Consider the following 21,969-nt stretch of genomic DNA (forward strand, 5'->3'; position numbering starts at 1 on the left):
ATCACTGTACAGACCCAAGGTCTCAGATCCTTTGCAGAACAAGCTTAGTGGCTAGATACTGTCAAGAGCTCTGGAGAAATAAGCACTTAAAAGCCTGAAAGCTTAGGCAGGCAAATAAAGCAAGGCAGTTACCACCTCCTTAGCTTCACAGATAGTACTACCATCCAGTTGGAAAAAGTACGCACTCTGAAGCCAGCTTGAGATGGTTGTGTCATCATGTTTCATTCTCTCCTTTTCTGGATTAGCTAAAGCTTCAATGATACAATCTTTCATACATTAAGAAAAAATTATCAGAACATCAGTAACAAATACCCTTAAACCCCCACATCTTCAGAGAGGAAAGAAAATAGCCACCATATTCATTATTTATCAACTCTCTTTCCCATCTCCTAACAGGTAACATTCCACCTATATCAACATGCTTGATAAAATGAGTGTTTCTCTCCTTTTATACAACACAAAGCACTAACAGATGTGCATGCATATACAAGTACAAATATACAATTTCCTTTTCAATACTTTGGTCTGACAACAGATCAGCCAACTGGACCAACTTTAGATTATTACTAAAGGAAGTCAAAGAAAAATTAGTCATTCACCACTTAAATATAAGGGACACATGAAATCTATATTTTGCTCCACATGAAAGGATACAGGCCAAGACATCATAATTCAATGAAGTGAGGTATTTCAATGAATCTACTACAGGTGTTATTAAGTTATCGTATTTCTGGATTTGTGACAAGATCTGGAAGATCAAGAAAGAGTAAGTTGCATTAACTACATAAAAACAACTTCTATGCTAAGTAAGGTTCATACTTTTCTAAAACTAGAAATAATACAATCAAAGTGGTTCTAGCCAAGCAGTGGTGGCACGTGCCTTTAGCTCCAGCACTCGGGAAGTAGAGGCAGGAGGATCTCTGTGAGTTTGAGGCCAGCCTGGTCTACAAAGCGAATTCCAGAACAGCCAGGGCTACACAGAGAAACCCTGTCTTGAAAACAAAGTGTCTTTACTGTTTTGCATTTATATAAAACATTTTACATTATCATTGCTATATAGACTATTTTCCTAAGGCTACATTTTCCACTTAGGAAACAATTCAAGAAGTCTAAACTTGTATTTTATAATAGTAATGGCTAGTCCTGTTTTAAATGTTATTTAGAGTCTTTCTAAAATAGACTCTGCTTTTTCTCACACAGGTACATATTTTTTTGTCTTTTTCTTAAATTTGGTTTTCCAAGTGAAAGAGAAAACATGGGGTTTGGTAACTAGAAAGTTAGGGAGGATATGGGAAGACTTGTGGGAGGGGAAAATATGATCAAAATATAATATATGAAAATTTCAACAATGATAATTTTAAAAAGAAGGTAACACTGCTATAACAGAGTTAAAGTGAAACGTTATTCAGATGTTTCTAAAATTTAACACTTCTGTTGTACATTACTAGAAAACAGATCAATGTGTTAAATACTGTATATGAAAAGTTTTGTTTTTAGCATAAAGTGGTATTTCATCTGCTTTTTCCTAACATTTTAAAATTTACTTCATTTCCTTTCCACTTGTACTGATATAAAGACAATCAAAAGGAATATCTCTTAAAATAATATTAACTTCAAAACATACATAATCGAACAAAATTGTTGGATTGCTGTGGCTCAGCTTGCCAATCTGTCTTCCTGAAGGCTTCACATTTTCCTTGGTTAGGCGCCTACAAAGGGAGAGAAACGTCAAGGCTCATACTAAGTAGCATTACTCAGGATGCTTTGCTGTATGTACTACATGGAAAAAAATACATCAAATGGATCCATACAAACAACTACATTTTCATCCACTCTGTAGCAAAGGTGGACTCTCTAAGGAAATTTCAGAGTTTAAATGCTAGTTATCTACTAAGGGTAAAAGTTATTTTACTGTAAAAATATATGAAAACTTTTAAAAAAGAATTACACGTATTTTAGATTTATAAGGTTTCATTTATCATTTCAGATATTAGTTCTCTCATTTTCTTATTCAAGATATACAATTTTTAAAATTAATAAATTATATTCCTTTAATTTTTTTTATTTCTTCTATAATCGGCATCTGTTTTCTAAGATTCTAAATATCTGTATCAGTGAAATCCTAAAACTTAAAATAATTATTACCCAAAATGTGAAGCTTTTTGGAGATGGTTAGATAATAAACACAGAAACTCTATATAAACAGCAACAAGTGAACAAATGAAAGAAGCTTTCTAAAAGAAATGTCCATTTAACACTTCTAAACATTCAAAAATACATAATGAATTAAAGTACAAGTTTGACTTCTAATTCAAGGAATGTAACCATTTTTAAAGTAATAATATAATTATGTTATGAAGCTTATGATAAAAGCAATCCAATAATTAAAATGTAATAATCAGCTGCTTCCCCTTCTTGTTTCCTACAGCTCAGTTTCTCCTATTCCCAGCCAATAGAGAAAAGTGACCACTGGTTTTAAATCTGAAATCATATTCACCTTGACCTTTAACCTAGCACCACCCTTCCCTATTTCGAACCCTGCTCCAGGTAGTTCTCCTATTCGCCTCACTCAAACTATACACTTTTTATTCTATTCCATTTGTCTTCACTACCCTAAAGAGAAAATAAGCAAACTTATACAAATATTCTCTTGATAGTGTCCTACCTTCAAGCTACCAGAATGTCAGGCATATAAAAGTCAATCGATGAGCATTTGAAGAATGAATGATTGAAAAATTATAAAATTATACAAATAATACCCTAATATGTTTTACTGTCAATGTAAAAAGTTGTAACAAACTCATAAAGTTTGGTGCAACAGCTAAGCTACAGCTAAAATGTAACAAAAATCCAAGTACATTAAAATTTCTACACATATTGTTCTACACTAAATAAAAATTTGCATCCATGTATGCATTCATTTATATTAATGCTTACTATGACAAAGCACTAAACATTAGGAATAGAAAAATGAAGAGTAGTTCTTGTTCTCAAGCCTAGCCCAACTAAAGACCCAGATTTAAAACAATGTTTTTTAAATTTCTGTGTTTGTTTGTTTGTTGATTTTTCTGACATAGTCTTATCTCAGGTAGCTAAAACAGGAATCAAAATCATTACCCTCCTGCCTCAAATTCCCAAGTACAAGAAATAGAGAAGTATACTATTATTCCTGACAAATTTTCTTTTTGAAAAGAAAACAATTTTGAGAACAGCACTTATATCCAATCAATAACATAAATAATATATACACATTGCCTTTTATATATATACTTGGAAAGATAAATAAGAATCTAAATACTGATTATTTTATTTGTCTCCTCTGGGAGAGAATTGAATATGTGAAGAACAGGATGTACACCTTTAGAAAATATGTATACTTTATAAGGGTACAACAGGATGTTTTTAATCTATATAGGCATTATAGAATAAATGTGTCAAGCAAATTATTTTTCATCTCAAAAACTAAATTACTGTAATGTGAATCTTTAAAAGGTAGTCTTCAGGAAATTTTGCAATAGACATTATTATTGTTGACTATGGTCACCACAAAGTATAATCTATAACTAAAATATTTCTTACATCTAAGTAAAATCTTGTATCCTTTGATCAACATTTCTCATTTCCTACAACTCTCTCTTTTCCCCAATAATTCTTCTACTAGTGTCCTTTAACATTTCAAAAAAGAAAATTCTCTCATTCACAACATGGACAAACTTGAAGAACACTGTGTTACCTGAACTAAGCTGAGGAGAATACAAAGAAATGCTATATGATAATATTTTTATGTAGAATCAATATACTCATTCATCTGCTGATTTTACACACTTACAAAAGGAACACTATCATAGTAATGTGCACAAGTAGAATGCTAGCATAATTTTCCTAAGGTGTACTGGTGGCACAAATCAATTTTGTTTGTCAGTATGTGCTGTGGAGGCTTCAGAGAGCTGGCACTCATGCACATTTTCTAAAATGAATCACCAGATGGAGAGGGAAAAAGCAAGCTAAGGGAAAATTTGTACAAATAAAGGAAACAAAAAATACATGCAAAGGAAGGAAAGCTAAGGAGAGCATGGTACAAGATGGTAGGAAAGATTAAGGACTATGTCTCCCATCACCATGCCATAAAGCTTGACATACACCTGCCAAGTATTATCAAATCACCCAAGGATTTTGAAATAAGAGAATAATTCAAGGTACTATACAATTCCAGATAAAAGAATAAGGCTGTGGTTACAGAGTAAAGAGAATCAAGAAAATCATTAATAATCATTATTTTTAAAAAGCACTCAACTCAGTGCCTAGCACAAATAGTATATGTGTGCATATATCAATGACATGATCATACGAATATATAGACATATAGACAAAACCTGATCTGATTGCAATAAGATAGAAATTGGGGGGATGGAGAGATGGCTCAGCACTGACTGCTCTTCCAGAGGTCCTGAGTTCAAATCCCAGCAACCATATGGTGGCTCACAACCATCTGTAATGAAATCTGATGCCCTGTTCTGGTGTGTTTGAAGAGAGCAACAGTGTACTCACATGCAAAAAATTAATAGATAAAACTAATAAATAAATATGAACTCTGCCATGTGCTAAACACAATCATTCAGTGTCCTTAAAAAAAAACTATTAAAACTGTATCTATAGGCTTCAGAAGCTAAAACTCTCTCAGGTTCATCGAACTGAATAGGCTCTCCAGCAATAATTTCTTCCCCTAGAACTTAGATATTTCATTCTCTCTATTGTCACACCTCATTATAAGCCAAACTATGACCATGTTCATGCCAATTTTCTCAGTAGCCAATGTTCAAAGACTATGTCACTGGGCAAACACAGTATCATTGCAAACTATTATACTTAGTGAAACCAAAGAAAACATAACTTTAATTAGAATAACTGTAAATGGATTTATGAAATGTTGGACAAATGACAAAATCCTTGTTGAAAACAAGTTTTCATAAGCTTCAAATAACTTACAAGAAAGTAGAATGAATATCATCCTTATGACCAGAGTTTGGTTCCCAGGACACACCTGAAGTAAGGTGAGAGCCCATGCCCACAGTTCTGACCTCCATATGCATGGCATACGTACACCCACACCTAACCCCATACACACACAGTAATCTAAAAAAATGTAAAAATAAAACATGACCTTGTAATTTAAATGAGCTAACAAAAACTAAGTCATTCTAGCTGCAATATATAATCAGTTATACCATTAAGAAATATTTATAAGCTTTCTCAAAATTGACACTCTACAAAATAGCTGAAACAAAGCAAATTATATCCAGACATATTTGAGGTAAATATAAAATAATTAAACTTACTTCATAATATACTTGGCTCTGTCTATTGTTTGAGCTTTTACTTTTACTAAAAGCGGGTGACCATTATAAGTTTCATTCTTCCACTGGCCATATAGACGATATCTTTAAGAAAATGAGGTGAAAATTTAGAAAATATTAAATGCTTAGAAGTTAATGTACTAAAATTAATAGGAGTTAACAACCTGAATAAGTATTTACCTATGCTGATAGGGAAATGTCTTAAACATTCCCCACAGCTCCTCAGACATGCAAGCATTGCAGTCCATCAAAGAAAGAGATGGAAGTAATACCTGGTCAGTAATGCTAAGCAAACAGCTAAGGATAACTTCCTAAAAAGAAAACAAAAACAATTATTTCATTAGAAGGTATATTTCAATATACCCTCAAAATAGGTATAAGTCTTAAAGGAATGATCATTTTTAAATCACACACACACACACACACACACACACACACACACACACATAAAACGTTCCCTACCCTTTCAGTGTCTTTTCTCCACCTAAGATAGCAAATGAGGAAAAAGATGGAGAGAAGGTAACAAGGCAAAGAGTGGCTTAACCTTTTTCCTTATACAGTATGGAATCTTCAAAGAGAGGATTATTAATCTTCAAAGAAAATGTTCAATGTGTTGCCAAATGCTGTACTGTACTGTAAAGTGTAAAATAACTATTTCTAAGGATAGCCAAGTCTCGTTCACAGTAAAATATTCGGCATGCTATATCCTGACAAACACACCCATTATTTAATTTTTTTCAGTCTCTTACCGTTTTCTCTTTATCTTCTTGTTTGCTTCCATCAGACTGAAACTAAAATTTAAAACAATATGTCAGAAAGTTGATCATTGCCTTAGTTTATAATCTGAAAAAAGTTATATATTATTTAGTTGTTTGCCATATATATATATATGTATGTATGTGTATATATATATATATATGAAATAACTTACCACTAATAAATATTTCAAATTTTCATGTATATTTTTAATCTCTAAATAATTTTTAAAAATCCATGGATTTTAAGTATAAATCAGGGGAGGTGTGTAATCCTCTGTGTAAAATGTGTGCCCCCACATTGTTTATGTAGTTCGGGGAATCAAGCCATGGGCTTCATTCACTAAGCAAGCATTCTGTCAGCTGATCTACATACATACCTAACCCTAAGTTATCAGTTTTAGGTGGCAATTCTTTTCTCCTTATAAACGAAAGCTTCCTAAAACTCATATTAAGCATTAATTATTAAATGTAATGAAACTGTAACCACCATGATCACTTAGTTCTAATATATTTATGTGGGTTTTTTTTGGAGGGGGTTGGATTTGGTTATTTCGAGACAGGGTTTCTCTGTGTAGTCCTGGCTGTCCTGGAACTCACTCTGTAAACCAGGCTGGCCTTGAACTCAGAAATCTGCCTGCCTCTGCTTCCCAGAATGCTGGGATTACATACAGGCGTTCACCACCACCACCGCCAGGGTGTATTTACGTTTTCAATCCAGGTCCTTCTCAACTTTCCTAATGCTGCAGCTCTTTAATACAGTTCCTCATGTTTTAATGGCCACCAACCATAAAATTATTATTTTTGTTGCTACTCCATAACTTTAATTTTGCTACTAAGCAGTGTCTCAGTTCCTAAGACCATTGGATGGTCATGACCACAGGTAGAAAAGTGATGCTTTGCCAAATCACTAAAATTCAAATACTAATGTAACCAAAAGTCAAAATTAAGGAAATGAACTTCAGTTGCATTGTAATTCACCACTACCAAAGCACTCAGCAAAAAGTAAGTCCAAAATATTTGGGACACCGCTGACAAAAGAATCACATCCTGGGTCTGTACTATCCCAATACAGGCTGAACCTTAAAGTGTCTTGTTTGACAACACTGTCTAGTCACTTAATAACAACTCTGAAAGCTAAGCAGAATGGCTCACTCCTTTAATCTCAGCACTTTGAAGACAGATCTCTGAGAGTCTAACATCAGCCCTGTCTATACATAGTGAGTTCCAAGGAAGCTAGAGCTGCACAGAGGATCCTAGTCTCAAACAAAAAACAAAGGAAAAAGAAATGTTAGTGGTGCCTATAGGTGTATATGTGTATAAAGGTATGTGTACCAAAAGTACAAAGAAAGAACTGATACCTAAGGACAATCTAGACATGAGGGAAAGACCTAGTTCAAAACTCAAGCATGGGAAGGAGAAAGCTAGGATGCAACCAAATACTCTGTATACTCCAGAGGCATCTAAGTGCTTTATTTTACCTAACAATTCTGGATGCCTAACAACATACTTTCTTTTTCTAATTGGCAGATTCAAGAAAATATGGTTCTCTTTCACAGATACAGCTGAGTCAACATGTATTTTGTCAGCAAATGAGGAATTCAATTACAGAAGAGTGGCCTGGCAGAAAAAAAAAGAAACAGCTATTGTTTGTTGCTGTTTTCTTTTAGATAGAGAACTGGTCTCTCAGGTAACATATAACTTATAAGGGGGGGGCGGGGAAGCAGAAAGTAGGACAGGCCATAATTAGAAAAACTCGACTTTATTGTTTATCATTTAAGACAGTTAGGCGACCCCTTTCCCACTAAACCAAGATTTAAATGAGCCTAATTTTCACAGTAACGTACTTAGCTGGTTTGCTTCCCGAGTAACTCAAGTGAGTTGTGAATGTTCATGTTGATTCTTTGTATTTCATAAGCAAAAAAAATAAATATGGAAAACAAAACAAAGCTACCTAGATGTACACTAAACATTCCTATCAAAAACTGATTATAGCAAGGATTAGGCAGAAATAATCAGGGGGGACATGCAAATCAAAAGCAAATTTTTAAAGATAAACAGATTCTACCCTGTTTATATTTTCTTTACTTCTTAGATCAGGGGTAACCTAGACTACTCAATGCCACTGTGACACCACACTGAAACAGGAGAGAGAGACACAAGGAAGTAGGTCCAAGGGGCCATTATTTACAAAGTGCCAGGCACTGAGCTTTTGAACAGAAAGAGGACATAGTTCCCATCTTTGAGGTGACAACTCTTAAGCTACAAGTACATTTAGCATTTGAATTTTAAATTTAAGTAAAACAGCACTCAGCTATGTTTACAAAGCCCATCATAAAAATGAACTAAGAGGTTCCAACATCACTCTATAAAAGCAGTGCAGGTGATGGCACTATACAACAATATTCAGCACCAAAAAAAATAATAGCGAAAGGTATTTCAAGACATGCTTGAGAGTGTTGAGAAATAAAGAAGGAATTATAGACAAAACTATAAACAAATAGCTTCTTATAACTAATAACCTAATTCAGTGCCTTTAACCCATGAATATTTCAAATGCTGCTTAAGACTATATGGTACCTCTGATTTTAAAAACACTTAAGATTTGTGACTAGAATGTCTGTTAAAGAAAAAAAAGTATAGCACTATTTTCACTTGCTTATTCTTTATACTAAGTACCAATTATTAAGTACTTAGTAGGTATGGCACATTAGATTTAAAACTACCTCAAATATGCCGCAAAACTATTCTATGAAAAACCTTTTTGATAGAGAGAATCCAAAACAGGTCCCATTAAAGTCATTCTAAACTGACCTAGAGAGATGGTATAGCAGTTAAAAATCACTGACTGCACTGGGAGGTGGTGGCGCACACCTTTAATCCCAGCACTTGGGAGGCAGAGGCAGGCGGATTTCTGAGTTCGAGGCCAGCCTGGTCTACAGAGTGAGTTCCAGGACAGCCTGGGCTACACAGAGAAACCCTGTCTCAAAAAAACCAAATTAAAAAAAAAAATCACTGACTGCTTTTCTAGAGGACCCCAGGTCTGATTCACCACACACATGAGGCAGCTAACTGTAACTCCTGTTACAGTTACTTACTATCTGTAACTTCAATTCCAGAGAATCCAACTCCTACTTCTGGCCTCTGCAGACACTGTACATGTATGCTACATAGACATAAGTGGAGCCAAAACATCCACACACATAAATGCAGATTTTTTAAAAATAATTAAATAAAAGTAAAATAAAATAATTTAGAACTTCTGAGGGAAGTGACATACGTCTGGAATCCAGGGATCTAGAAGAAGGTGAATTTTGAGTTTAAAGCAAACCTGGGCTAATTATCAAGATAAAATAAGAATAATTTGGAGTTTAAAAATCTAACTCGCTCTGCTCCTTCCCCCTCTCTCTGACTCTCTTCTCTCTCTGACCCCTTTCTTCTTCTCTCCCCTTCCCTTTCCCCCACTCTCCATGTGTTTGTTCCTGGAAGGCCCCTTCCCTCCCTCTCCCTGCTACCCTTACTTCTCCCTCTCTTTCTCTCTCTTTCTCTCTCTTTCTCTCTCTCTCTCTCTCTCTCTCTCTCTCTCTCTCTCTCTCTCCCTCCCTCCCTCCCTCCCTCCCTCCCTCCCTCTCCTTCTCCTTCTTCTCTGTGCCTTCTTTTTCCTGCCTCTACTCCTTTATCACCTTCCCTTCATGCCCCTAAATAAACTCTATTTTATACTCAAAAAAAAAAAAAAAAAAAAAAACTCAGAGAGTTACAGGAATAGGAGATTACATCTGGAAATTCTTTCACATTCTTCCAGTACTAGATATGGCTATATTTAAATAGTTTCCATCATAAAACAAAAAATAATATGTGCATATAACTTTTGAACAAATTATGGCTTATACATTAAATCTATTTAAAGAAATGCATTCTTATATTTTAGTTTGCATTTCCCCAGAAGCAGACCATACTCAAATTCAGGAATGTAATCCTAAGAAGCACCAATAGAAAATTGGCCGTGTGGATAAAAAAGGTTCAACACCACAACAGGTTCTGAGTCTCTAGAAATGTCTTGAAGATAAATGATTCTTATCTTTCATTGGTTGAAATCTGAGCAGAGGGCCTGAGATGGTTAATGGTGAAAGCACCTGTGAACAAAGTTAATGACCTGAGATTGACTCCCCAGAACCCAGAGAGTAGATGGAAAGAACAGACCCTTAAAAGGTATTCTTTGATCTATACATGTGCTCTGTAGTATATATATATACATCAACATGTATATGCACAGCATAAATATACTTTTTAAAAAGCTTAGAAAATGGAGTATGGTATTAGTTCCTTGGCAACTCCTACCTTACTTATGTGCATAGCATATGATCCCAGGAATAAACACTGAGAAATCAGACATCATGCTAACTACTTGATGGAACAAAATAGTATACGACAGCATTTCCTATGTCCTGAGTTAAAAAAAGAAAATAACAAAAACCCAGTTTCTCACAGGTCAGCAGTATCACAAATATTTTCAAATGTTACTTTAGTTCTTTACATTTGGAATTATTCTTTCTTGAAATTAGCTTCAAGGATTGCTGTCCCAAAACAAATACTTGATGGCTGGAGCAATAGCTCAGAAGTTAAGAGCACTTGCTGCCCTTGCAGAGGGTCTAGGTTCAGTTTCCAGCATCTACACAGTGGCTCACATTTCGTTGTAACTCCAGTTCCAGGGGATCTGATGTCATCTCTGGCTTCTCGGGCACCTGAACACATGTAGACATGCAGTGCATGTGTGCGTGTGCGTGCATGTGTGTGCACATGCACACACGCGCACACACACATCTAAAAATGTATTTATTGGAAGATCGAGCAAGGGTTAAAATACTTATCTACCTTTTTCTTTATATGGAAATATACTTTTAGGAAGAATATAATCAACTTTGTACCTGAAGTCCCACTTTTAGTAAAACAAGTCTCCTTAAAACTAAGTCACACACCATTCATATAGAGTTGCCATTTGCCTATTTGTTCTTAATATCTTAACCTAGAAAGTATCACTAATGTTAAAATTCCTACATAAGCTTCTTGTCCTGGTTGCTACTAGAGAGCAGCACCCAAAGCCCCTCCCAAGCCATGCCCCATCCCACCCCCCTCACAACCCCATTGCCAAGGGTTTCAACAAGGGCCACAATGTACTGAAGAACATCAGCAAATCAAGGCACAGCCAGCACTGCTGGCACCTCACCAACACACCAAGTGGGACATGATCCAGGAAGTGTACAGCCTCACAGCTTACAAGCGACTCAAGGACATGCTCAAAGTGTTCAAGAACAAGCACTACCACAAGTTCATAAAGAAAAGGATGGGCTAGCACATCTGCACCATGAGAAAGGAAGAGCTGGGCAATTTGCTGGCAGCAATGAAGACATGCTTGTCTGTGGCCAGGAAGGACTGATGGCCCCACCCTGTTCCCCCCTCAATAAACTTTATGTTGCACAAAAATGGCACATAAGGTTTGATTTGTAATCCATCCCTAAATAATTTAACACTGTCACGTGAAGCAAATGAGGTGAGTTTCAAACCAATTATTATAAATGACAATGTAAATAAAAACATCTCAGTAGTTCTCCCTGATCAGCAAAAATACAGTAGGAGGTACAACAAATGGTATCAATAACAAGTGTCTATTTGAAAATATTTATCTACTTGGAAATAACTATAATGAAATGTTGTTTTGGGTTTTTTTAAATATTCTTGGACTGATGAACTGGCTTATTAGGTAGAGGTGCTTGTCATCAAAGCTGATGATCTGGGTTTAATCCATGCAACCTATATAGTGGAAGGAGAGAACTAACTCTCACAAGTTTCCTCTGACCTCCATACAATTCTATGGCATACATGCATATACACACAAACACAAAATAAATGTCATAAAAAGGTTTTTTCTTCAGAAAGGAAGTAAAGAACCAGGGGCAGGGGGACAACAGGAAGGAGGGCATCTAGCCACCTCAAGATCTATCTACACCACCATTGGGCACATACCCAAAGGACTCTTCATTCTACTGCAAAGGCATTTGATCAAACATGTTCACTGTTGTTCTATTCATAATAGCCAGAAACCAGAAACAACCTAGATTTCATTTCCTTCTGCAAATTAATAAGACAAAAAATATATGAATATAATCTGTACACTACCAAAAGAGAAACAAACACCATCCCAGTGTTTGATATACAATGGTGTTCTGCAAGTAAGATATGCTAATACAATGGAATCTATACCCAACACTGCTTGGGTGATGAAGAACCAGAGACTATCTAGATAGTTCATTACTCCTAATGGCATTCTGCTATACTCAACTGCCTTTTCAGCCATCATCAGAGATGCTTCTTCCTGCAACAGATGGGAACAAATATAGAGACCCAAAGCCACACATTACACAGAGTGTAGGAGAGTTTGAAATACTCAGCCCTATAAGCAATGTCTACAATAAATTCCTTCCCTCAAGTCTCAGGGATCCCTGCAGAAGAAGAGGCAAAAAGAGTGTAAGAGCTGGAGGGGATGGAGAACACCCTAAAAACAAGGCCCTCTAAATCAACATGATCAATACTCATATGAATTCAGAGAGACCGAGACAGCATGTATAGTCGGCACCAAGTCCTTTGCAGATATATTATCGTTTCTACTTTAGTGTTTTTATGGGATTCCTAAGTGTACAAATGAGTGGGTTTCTTTCATGTGCCTTCTCTTGGGTTCTTTTCATTTTGTTTGTTTTATCTAATACTGATATATTAGTTTTTGTTTTATCACATTTTATATATCACAATTTATATTATATTATATTATATTATATTATATTATATTATATTATATTATATTATATTATATTATATTATATTATATTATTATTGTCCCTTAGAAATCTTTTGTTTTCTAATGAGAGAAAGGGGGCAGATGTGGATGGGAAGGGAGGGGAGAGGAATGAGGAGATGTAGAATGAAGGAAAACTCTAATCAGAATATATTATGTGAGGGAAAAAATTATAATTTCAATAAATAAAAAAATTGTTTTCAAAATATTATATTATGTTATGTTATGTTATATTATATTATTATTGTCCCTTAGAAATCTTTTGTTTTCTAATGAGAGAAAGGGGGCAGATGTGGATGGGAAGGGAGGGGAGAGGAATGAGGAGATATAGAATGAAGGAAAACTCTAATCAGAATATATTATGTGAGGAAAAAAATTATAATTTCAATAAATAAAAAAAATTGTTTTCAAAAATGCTATAATAAACCTACTTCTCTGTATGCTAATAAAAATAAATACATAAATATTTGCTTTTCTATAAAATAGAGACAAGCCCCAAACTCCAATGACTGGTTCACACACAATATCCAACTAGAACTATTTTCTGCCCTTGCATTTTGGAAAGAGACAAGACTGAGTGGATATGTGTCCTGCAGGTGTTTTTCAGTAACATTTTTGGCTTTTTGAGGAAGGTTATCATCAAAGGAAATGGAAAGATATGCTACTAACAAGACAAGACACATCAGCACTCCATGAACTGCAGTGTATTTTTTGGAATCTCAGCATTCTCAAAGTCAAGAAGCCTGATACAGAGGAACCTTTCATGAAGTATGGTAGAATTGGGGGTTTCTCTGTTCATAGGGGTTGTGTCTTCACACAGTACATTAAAAACAGAAATGCCCAGAATGCTGGATCAGAGAGGATAGTAGGGACTGCTGGTCAGATTTTAGATTATTAGTCACTGCCACCCCCTCTAAGATCAAAAACGAGGATCAAATATGCTTACTATATTAGAATAACAATATGGTCTTTGGACCAGCAGCATCAATATTACCAGGGAACATGTTAGAAATGCAAATTTTTGGGCTAGAGAGATGGCTCAGTTGTTAAGAGCACTGACTGCTCTACCAGAGATCCTGAGTTCAATTCCCAGTAACCATATGGTGGCTCACAACCATCTGTAATGTGATCTGATGCACTCTTCTGGTGTGTCTGAAGACAGCGATAGTGTACTCATATACATAAAATAAATAATTCTTTAAAAATTAACTAAAAGATATTTAAAAAAAGAATTGTGGGCTGGTGAGATGGCTCAGCGATTAAGAGAACTGACTGGAGCGGTGGTGGAAGCAGCAGCTGCGACGGCACCTGGTCCAGAAGAAGGGCCATCAGCAGTGGAACCAAGAAGCCACATCAGAACTCTGCCTCTCGCCAGTCAGTTACAAGAGTCTCTCCCTGCCATCTTGGATCTCAGGCACCAGAGAGAGCAGACAGACTGAGGTACACAAATATAACCCAAGGCCAACATCGCGGGGTTCTAAGCCCAACGGGCGTTGGCCTACACCCAGGCCCTGGGCTGTTGGGGGGGCCATCGGTGTGCGAACCAGGCCAGGAGGTTGATTGCCCGGCCAGCGCACATTCCGCCATTTTGACTACAGGACACCAGAGAGTCCTAGCAGGCAAAGTCAGCTAAGAGTCATAGCCCAAGGCTAACATAGCAGGGGGTCTAAGATGGACAGGCTTTGGACTGACCCCAGGCCCTGGGCTGCTCCGTGGGCCATCTGTGTGCCAACCCAGCATGCAGAAGAATGTGAATTAACCCATCCTTGTCTCCTTGTACTAAGCTCAACTCCATATGGATCAAGGACCTCCATATAAAGCCAGACACTCTGAAGCTAATAGAAAAGAAACTGGGGAAGACCCTTGAGGACATCGGTACAGGGAGAAAGTTTCTGAACAGAACACCAATAGCGTATGCTCTAAGATCAAGAATTGACAAATGGGACCTCATAAAATTGCAAAGTTTCTGTAAGGCAAAGGACACCATCAAAAGGACAAATCGGCAACCAACAAATTGGGAAAAGATCTTCACCAACCCTACATCAGATAGAGGGCTAATATCCAATATATACAAAGAACTCAAGAAGTTAGACTCCAGAAAACCAAACAACCCTATTAAAAAATGGTGTACAGAGTTAAACAAAGAATTCTCACCTGAAGAACTTCGGATGGCGGAGAAACATCTTAATAAATGCTCAACTTCACTAGTCATCAGGGAAATGCAAATCAAAACAACCCTGAGATTTTCACCTTACACCAGTCAGAATGGCTAAGATTAAAAACTCAGGAGACAGCAGATGTTGGCGAGGATGTGGAGAAAGAGGAACACTCCTCCACTGCTGGTGGGGTTGCAAATTGGTACAACCACTCTGGAAATCAGTCTGGCAGTCCCTCAGAAAACTGGGCGTGTCACTTCTGAAAGATCCTGCTATACCACTCCTGGGCATATACCCAGAGGATAACATGTGCCACAATGTTCATAGCAGCCCTATTTATAATAGCCAGAAGATGGAAAGAACACAGGTATCCCTCAAGAGAAGAATGGATGCAAAAAATGTGGTATATTTACACAATGGAGTACTATTCAGCCATTAGAAACAATGAATTCATGAAATTCTTAGGCAAATGGATGGAGCTGGAGAACATCATACTAAGTGAGGTAACCCAGTCTCAAAAGATCAATCATGGTATGCACTCACTAATAAGTGGATATTAGCTCAGAAAACTGGAATATGCAAAACATAATCCACACTTCAAAGGAGGTACAAGAAGAATGGAGGAGTGGCCCCTAGTTCTGGAAAGACCCAGTGTAGCAGTATAAGACAAAACCAGAACAGGGAAGTGGGAAGGGATGGGTGGGAGAACAGAGGGAGGGAAGGGGGCTTATGTGACTTTCGGGGAGTGGGGAACCAGAAAAGGGGAAATCATTTGAAATGTAAATAAAAAATATATTGAATAAAATTAAAAAAAAAGAACTGACTGCACTTACAATGGTCCTGAGTTCAAAATATGCCAAATTTCTACTTCATACTGGGGGCGGGGGGAGGTGAATTCCCTACTACAGCTCTAATAATGAGAAGACACACAGTTCTTGCCCACAGTGTCCCTGAATGAATAAAATGGTTACCTTGTTTTCGCTAATTCTTTGCAAAGATATAGAATAGAATAAGGGAGCATCTAAAAGTCTCAAATTGTTCTCAAAAATATAAAATACTATAAACATTGTCAACACTGTCAAACAGTTTTTTTGCTGTTTTAACAGAGTGTTTCACTGTGTAGGCTTGGCTGGCCTGACCACAAACTCATATAGAGATCTAACTGCATCTGCCTCCTGAATCCTAGGCTTAAAAGTATACACAACATCCAACAATTTTACAGTTATACTTATTTATTTCACTAATCAATCCCACTTGAGAAACACAAAAGCATGCCTCCCAAAAGTATATTCCCAGAAATAACCTAAATATCAATCACCTGGTAAATATAATCAATGACATATCTATGTTTCTATATTATTACTCAGTAAAAGGACTTAATAATACATGCAGTAATTTGAATGACTCTAAAAACATGAAGCGAAAGAAATCAGAAAAGAGAATATATAATTCTATTTAAATGATATCATAGACAAAACAGAACTATAGTGACAGAAAGCAGCAACACAGAGGAAAGTGACATAAGTGGCAGAAGGTAACAGCATGTGTGATGAAAGTAGTCTACTAATTATTTATGCTGATTATGGCAATGGGTATTAGATAAATAGATAGACAGAGAAACAGACAGATTTTTTTCAGAAGATGAAAATTAAGCATCTAAGGCTAGAGATGTTCTATCAGATGAACATTCAGATTTTTTAAATAGTCTAAGTGTTTACAAATTAGGTAGCAGCATTGCTGATACTATTCAATTTCTTGATTTAGGTGGCAGACACATGAGTGTTTAGTTTTAAAAAGGTCACTGAACTGTATATTCACAGTTTATATATTTTTCTGTCATCTAATTAATTTCAATAAAAGCTTTATTTACAAAGAAAAATGAGCTCGGCACATAGCTCCACAGTAGAGCATATACTCAGAACACCCAATGCTCCAAGCTCAATCCTTAATCCCGCAAAATAAGGAAAAAAATACAATAATAGGCCCTGAGCAGTTTGAAGTTGGAAAGCCTCCAAACAATTAATAGTCATGACTCAAAACTGCATGAAAGAAAATACATAGAACACAGGTAAGGGCAAAGAAGAGTAAGCAGAGTGCAAGTTACAATGGAAATCAAGCAAAGAGTTTCCTAAGGGAAGAAGATCTTGAATGTATACCTAGATCTGGGGGTTTTAACACATGCACATGTTCACCACTGAGACACAATGGGCTTTCCATAAACTGAGTTTACTCAACACAACTTTCCTTATCTCATGTTTACTTTTTTGTTTCTAGAAAATACTAATGAAAACAAACATATAGACAACATTTCATTTCAAATTTTAATATTCTACTAGGAAGAAAAACCTTACTGACCTCCTTCATAAATGACTTGCCTATGCGCACGACTTTTGCAAATAAAATGGGATCATGTGAGAGGTGAGGACCAAGGTAACAGAACATATTGAATACATCCCTCCTCAAATCTTCAAAGCTCTCTACTTGCTTCGGTGCTCTCTTGTTTTGCAAAGCACTAATCGGTGAGCCCTTAGCACCTTTAGGAACACCAACTCTATTAAAAAAAAACAAGAAAGATTTAGAAATCTATGCAATAGATAGATAGATAGATAGATAGATAGATAGATAGATAGATAGATAGACAGTCTCCAATATAAGACACAATCGTTTTCTTGTTTATATTTGCTTTAACTATTCTAATCATCACTCACTTTATTACAGTAAATAATTCTCAGCTGGCAAAACACAAAAATAAATTCAGTAAGCATGAAATCAAAACTCAGAAAGACAGTGGTTCAAACTAGCAACTTAAATAAAGAACTCTTAGTGTAGATCTCAAGTAACATTTAATATGAGTTTAAGTTAAGTTTGGCCAGCACAGAGACTGTAGTTATAGTAATGGAGAATAAGGCATGGACATGACATGTATGACAAGATGAAATCAAACATGTCTCAATCTAGAATCTACTGTTTACCTATACTGAGTATGAGGAAGCAGTAGCAGGCAAGCTAACTGTTCAATCCAAGTTGGCCTAATAGAAAGGACAGCATGCCCAGAGTTTTCCATGCAGAGCAGGAGTCTTACTTTAAGAGAAGAGGCCTGCACTGACTACATCCCAGGTCACAATGAAAACAGCAGCTACACACAAGTCAAGAAGGCTGTGGCTTTTGAAACAGGCTCTTATGAAGCCAGAGCTGCTGCTAATACTGCTCATAAGCTCCCTACAAATAGGCTGATGTTAACAGGACTAGTTGACACATTCAACTGCAATACAAGGAATTATACTAGTTATTTCCCAAACAGCAACCTGTCAGAATGATAATGTCTTCAGTCACAACCATTAACACTGGAATAGAAAAATGTTTCCCTAAGGTTAATTTAAAAAAGGGAAACTTTCTGCCTCCCAAGAAGAAAAGGCAAAATCAGAAGAAATGTATTTTCACCCTCAATAATGCAACAGGTTCCAGAAACTTAACCTGGAATTTTCACATTACATTAGATCACACATTCTAGAAGACTGGGAAATTAGACAGAAGTCATGCACATATGGCTGACAAACCCTGTGAATAGTTCTTATGTTTTGAGAAAATACAGTAACAGATGCTAAATTTAAAGAGAAAAGATAGTAATACACAGATCTTTTTAGTAATCTGAAACTATTTGTATCTTAATGCTTAGTACAGAATAACAAACCTTCGGTAGAGAGGCTCAACAGTTATGTGAATGAGCTTGCAAATAGCAAGAGCTATTAGTTTATGTGAAGCTGCATAGTAGGGAGGCATCTGGTCCATGATGCTCTGTGCATGCTGCCAATCACCAATCTTTAACAAAGCTTCCAATAAACCAAGTTTTTGGTTGTCAGGTGGCTAAAAATGAATAAACAGAACAATGATGTTTGCAATATTGATATTTCTCTTTAAAACTTGACCTAAATATCATAATAATGTACATCAAAAAAGATGGGAAGTTTAACAGTAATTGCCTGAATTTTCAGTGACTTGAAAAAAATTATCTTTTGGGTGTTTTTTTCTTGTGTTGTTGTTGTTCTATTTTCCCATTTAGAACATATATACATATTATAATTTATAAATCTGAAATTAAGTTGGACTTAATGCTATACCATGCAAGAGACACTAGAGTTCATTCACTGAGAATCCCTTTAGGATTTAAAGAACAGTATATAAGCAGAAAAAAATAAAATCAATATTTTGTGATTCTTTTTTTGTTTTATTTTGAAATTTACAAGAAAAAAAGAGCAGTTTTTTTTTGTAAAGGTACCATTTTTATTAACGTCAAACTGAGCAATGCCCAAATCAAATTTTCACATAATCAAAATTAAGAAAGCATAAGGTGATTAAGCATGAGAAATTAAATTTCATGATTCTGAACAATGTAAGTTTTACTAGCCTGAGTGATATATGTACCTTCTCTACTTTCTCATCATCTTTGTCCTTTTCTCTGTCTCGTTCATCAAGTTTTTCAGAAGACAGCACAACCATTGTGAGTTTTCTTACAATTTGCTTAGCTTCCACAATTTCTCGTTTGTATTCATCCATAATACAATTATCAGCTGGAAGGAGCTAAAAATGGACCGTTAAAATTTCATAAGTTAATACAAGCAGTTTACACATATAAAAAGCAGACTATTATTCATTTAGTCTATCAATAAATAAGAAGCCTAGCTTATTCATATCTATGAATTCGTTCCAAATAAGTCTGCCTTATTGTCCAATAATTTTAAAAGGTTAGTACCTGAGTTTTACATAAACTTTAAAGTCATATAGCAATAAATATCTTATATCCTTGGTATTTTAAAAGTTCTAAATTCACACTACAGAGTTATTTACCACTGAATTTATAAATATACCTAAAATATATAGCTATTCCATTGAAAACCCCAGGAGCAGAAAGAGGTGCGCTTCAGTAGAACAAAGTTTGCCCAGTCGACTGGATCCCCTGTTTGACCTCCACCACCAAAATAAAAGTATATATTTCAGCCGGGCAGTGGTGGTGCACACTTGTAATCCCAACACTCTGGAAGGCAGAGGCAGGCAGATTTCTGAGTTCAAGGCCAGCCTGGTCTACAGAGGGAGTTCCAGGACAGCCAGGGCTACACAGAGAAACCCTGTCTCGAAAAAACCAAATCCAAAATACCAAAAAAAAAGAAAGAGTACATATTTCTCCTTTAAAAGTCAAACTTCAAACTAAACAAAGTACTACATATATATCAAAAGGATAGATTTGAATGTTCTAATTTTCAATTACAAAAAATATTAATAAATTGGTATCTCATAAATCACAAACTAGTTTCTAGATCAATATGAAAACGAAAATCAATTTCATTATTGAGGATTGGTTATCATAAATCTAGCTACCTTATACATGTAAAGGATTGTTACTATAAGCATTTCATAATAATATACCTGACACAAACAAAAACACAGCAAAAGTTTTGTTTTTAAGTGACTTAGGCACTATAGTGAGCTACAATAGGAATGTTTCAACCCCTGTAAAATGTACAATCTATTTCAATAGCTAAGGCTAATATAAACAACCAGTAAACATTAGAGGCGAAATCCTAAAATACTGTCAGCAATGTTTACCTAGAAGTTTCTAGACAACCCCCGATTTCCTACAAGTTGCATATAAAATACAAAGGCCTAACATGGCATCTTTAATGCTTGGCCTTTCTCCCTATGAGCTAAGCACTGGTAATGATTAAAAAGAGCTATATATCCAATCTTTAAACTTGTAAGGGTGACTAAAAGGAATTTACCTTCCAGTGCTGATCAAAGAAGAAAATCTATTCTATTTTTGATTTAGACAAAGCAATAATGTATAATGGCTTCAAAAAATAAAACCTGGAAATCTAGAGCCAACACTGAAATGCTATATAATTGCTTACCCCTCTTCTTCACCCCTAGGATGCATAAGAAATACTCTTAACAATGCACTTGACTTACATGCACATAAAGATCGTCTAGATCAATAAGATTAAATTGCAAAAGGACTGCTGCAACTCTGTACAAAGATGAGGGCGTCTCACCACTTGGTTCCTAAAAAAAGAATAAGTCCCTTAAGGTATAGAATAAAATTAAATTTTTATCTTTTTTCTACCAATCATCAATAATTAAGTAATACACTTCAATATTCTTCATTATAAAATCAAACATCTGATTTTATTTTATTTTTGCCAACAAAGACTTTTGCAGGCATCCCAAAACATCTTCAGATGAGTACAAGAAAACAGTTTGGAGACTAAGCATCTTTTACAATGCATAGGAATATTTGAGTAAAAGCTGAGACTTGAACAGAATGTGAGATTTAAACTGTATAACATTACTTGCATTTCTGTTTACAGAGTTGTTCTTGTGGTTGTTTCATTTTTTTTTTAATACTTGCTTTTCAACTAGTTCTCAGTGGCCATGCAATAAGGGTAGACAACATTGATAAATGTACATACTCCATACTTTTATGTCTTGAACTTTATGCTATGTATGCTTACTTACACCCAGACTTCCTCTTCAAAACAGTTAAGATAAATAATTCAGCATTTAAAACACAAAATGGCAAAGTTAAGTCCAGATAAACTATGCGGGTCTATAGGCCTAGAAAACACACTGAACTAATCTTTAAACATCTATTTATTGTTAATAGAATAATAATAACAAGCCAAATGTAAATAAAATGCAAATACTGACAACATACTAAGTTTTTTTCTACAACACTGAAATAAAACGTCTGTAAATACAGGTAGCCACATTTGGTATGCATAATATGACAATAACCAAAGTAATTTGTGTTGTTTAAAGAAGATACTGTTTTGTTGTATTTTTTTACAAAAGATAAGTCTTTAACT

At 35.5% G+C, this 21,969-nt stretch overlaps 1 protein-coding gene across 4 annotated transcripts in view; it reads right to left on the reverse strand.

Moving 5' to 3' along the window:
- Positions 1–21,969, reverse strand: part of Thoc2 (THO complex subunit 2) — a 113,076-nt gene that overhangs the window by 43,409 nt on the left and 47,698 nt on the right. For all 4 annotated transcript variants that reach the window (XM_052170179.1, XM_052170180.1, XM_052170177.1 and 1 more), the window contains exons 9-18: positions 21,074–21,166; positions 19,535–19,690; positions 18,804–18,976; positions 17,468–17,663; positions 6,104–6,145; positions 5,535–5,665; positions 5,337–5,438; positions 1,625–1,709; positions 655–748; positions 186–266 (exon numbers count right to left, since the gene is read on the reverse strand). In XM_052170179.1, the coding sequence (XP_052026139.1) occupies positions 186–266; positions 655–748; positions 1,625–1,709; positions 5,337–5,438; positions 5,535–5,665; positions 6,104–6,145; positions 17,468–17,663; positions 18,804–18,976; positions 19,535–19,690; positions 21,074–21,166 (1,153 nt within the window). The remainder of the gene's footprint in view (positions 1–185; positions 267–654; positions 749–1,624; positions 1,710–5,336; positions 5,439–5,534; positions 5,666–6,103; positions 6,146–17,467; positions 17,664–18,803; positions 18,977–19,534; positions 19,691–21,073; positions 21,167–21,969) is intronic.

The sequence above is a fragment of the Apodemus sylvaticus genome, chromosome X (assembly GCF_947179515.1).
Source record: "Apodemus sylvaticus chromosome X, mApoSyl1.1, whole genome shotgun sequence".
Taxonomy (NCBI): Eukaryota; Metazoa; Chordata; class Mammalia; order Rodentia; family Muridae; genus Apodemus; species Apodemus sylvaticus.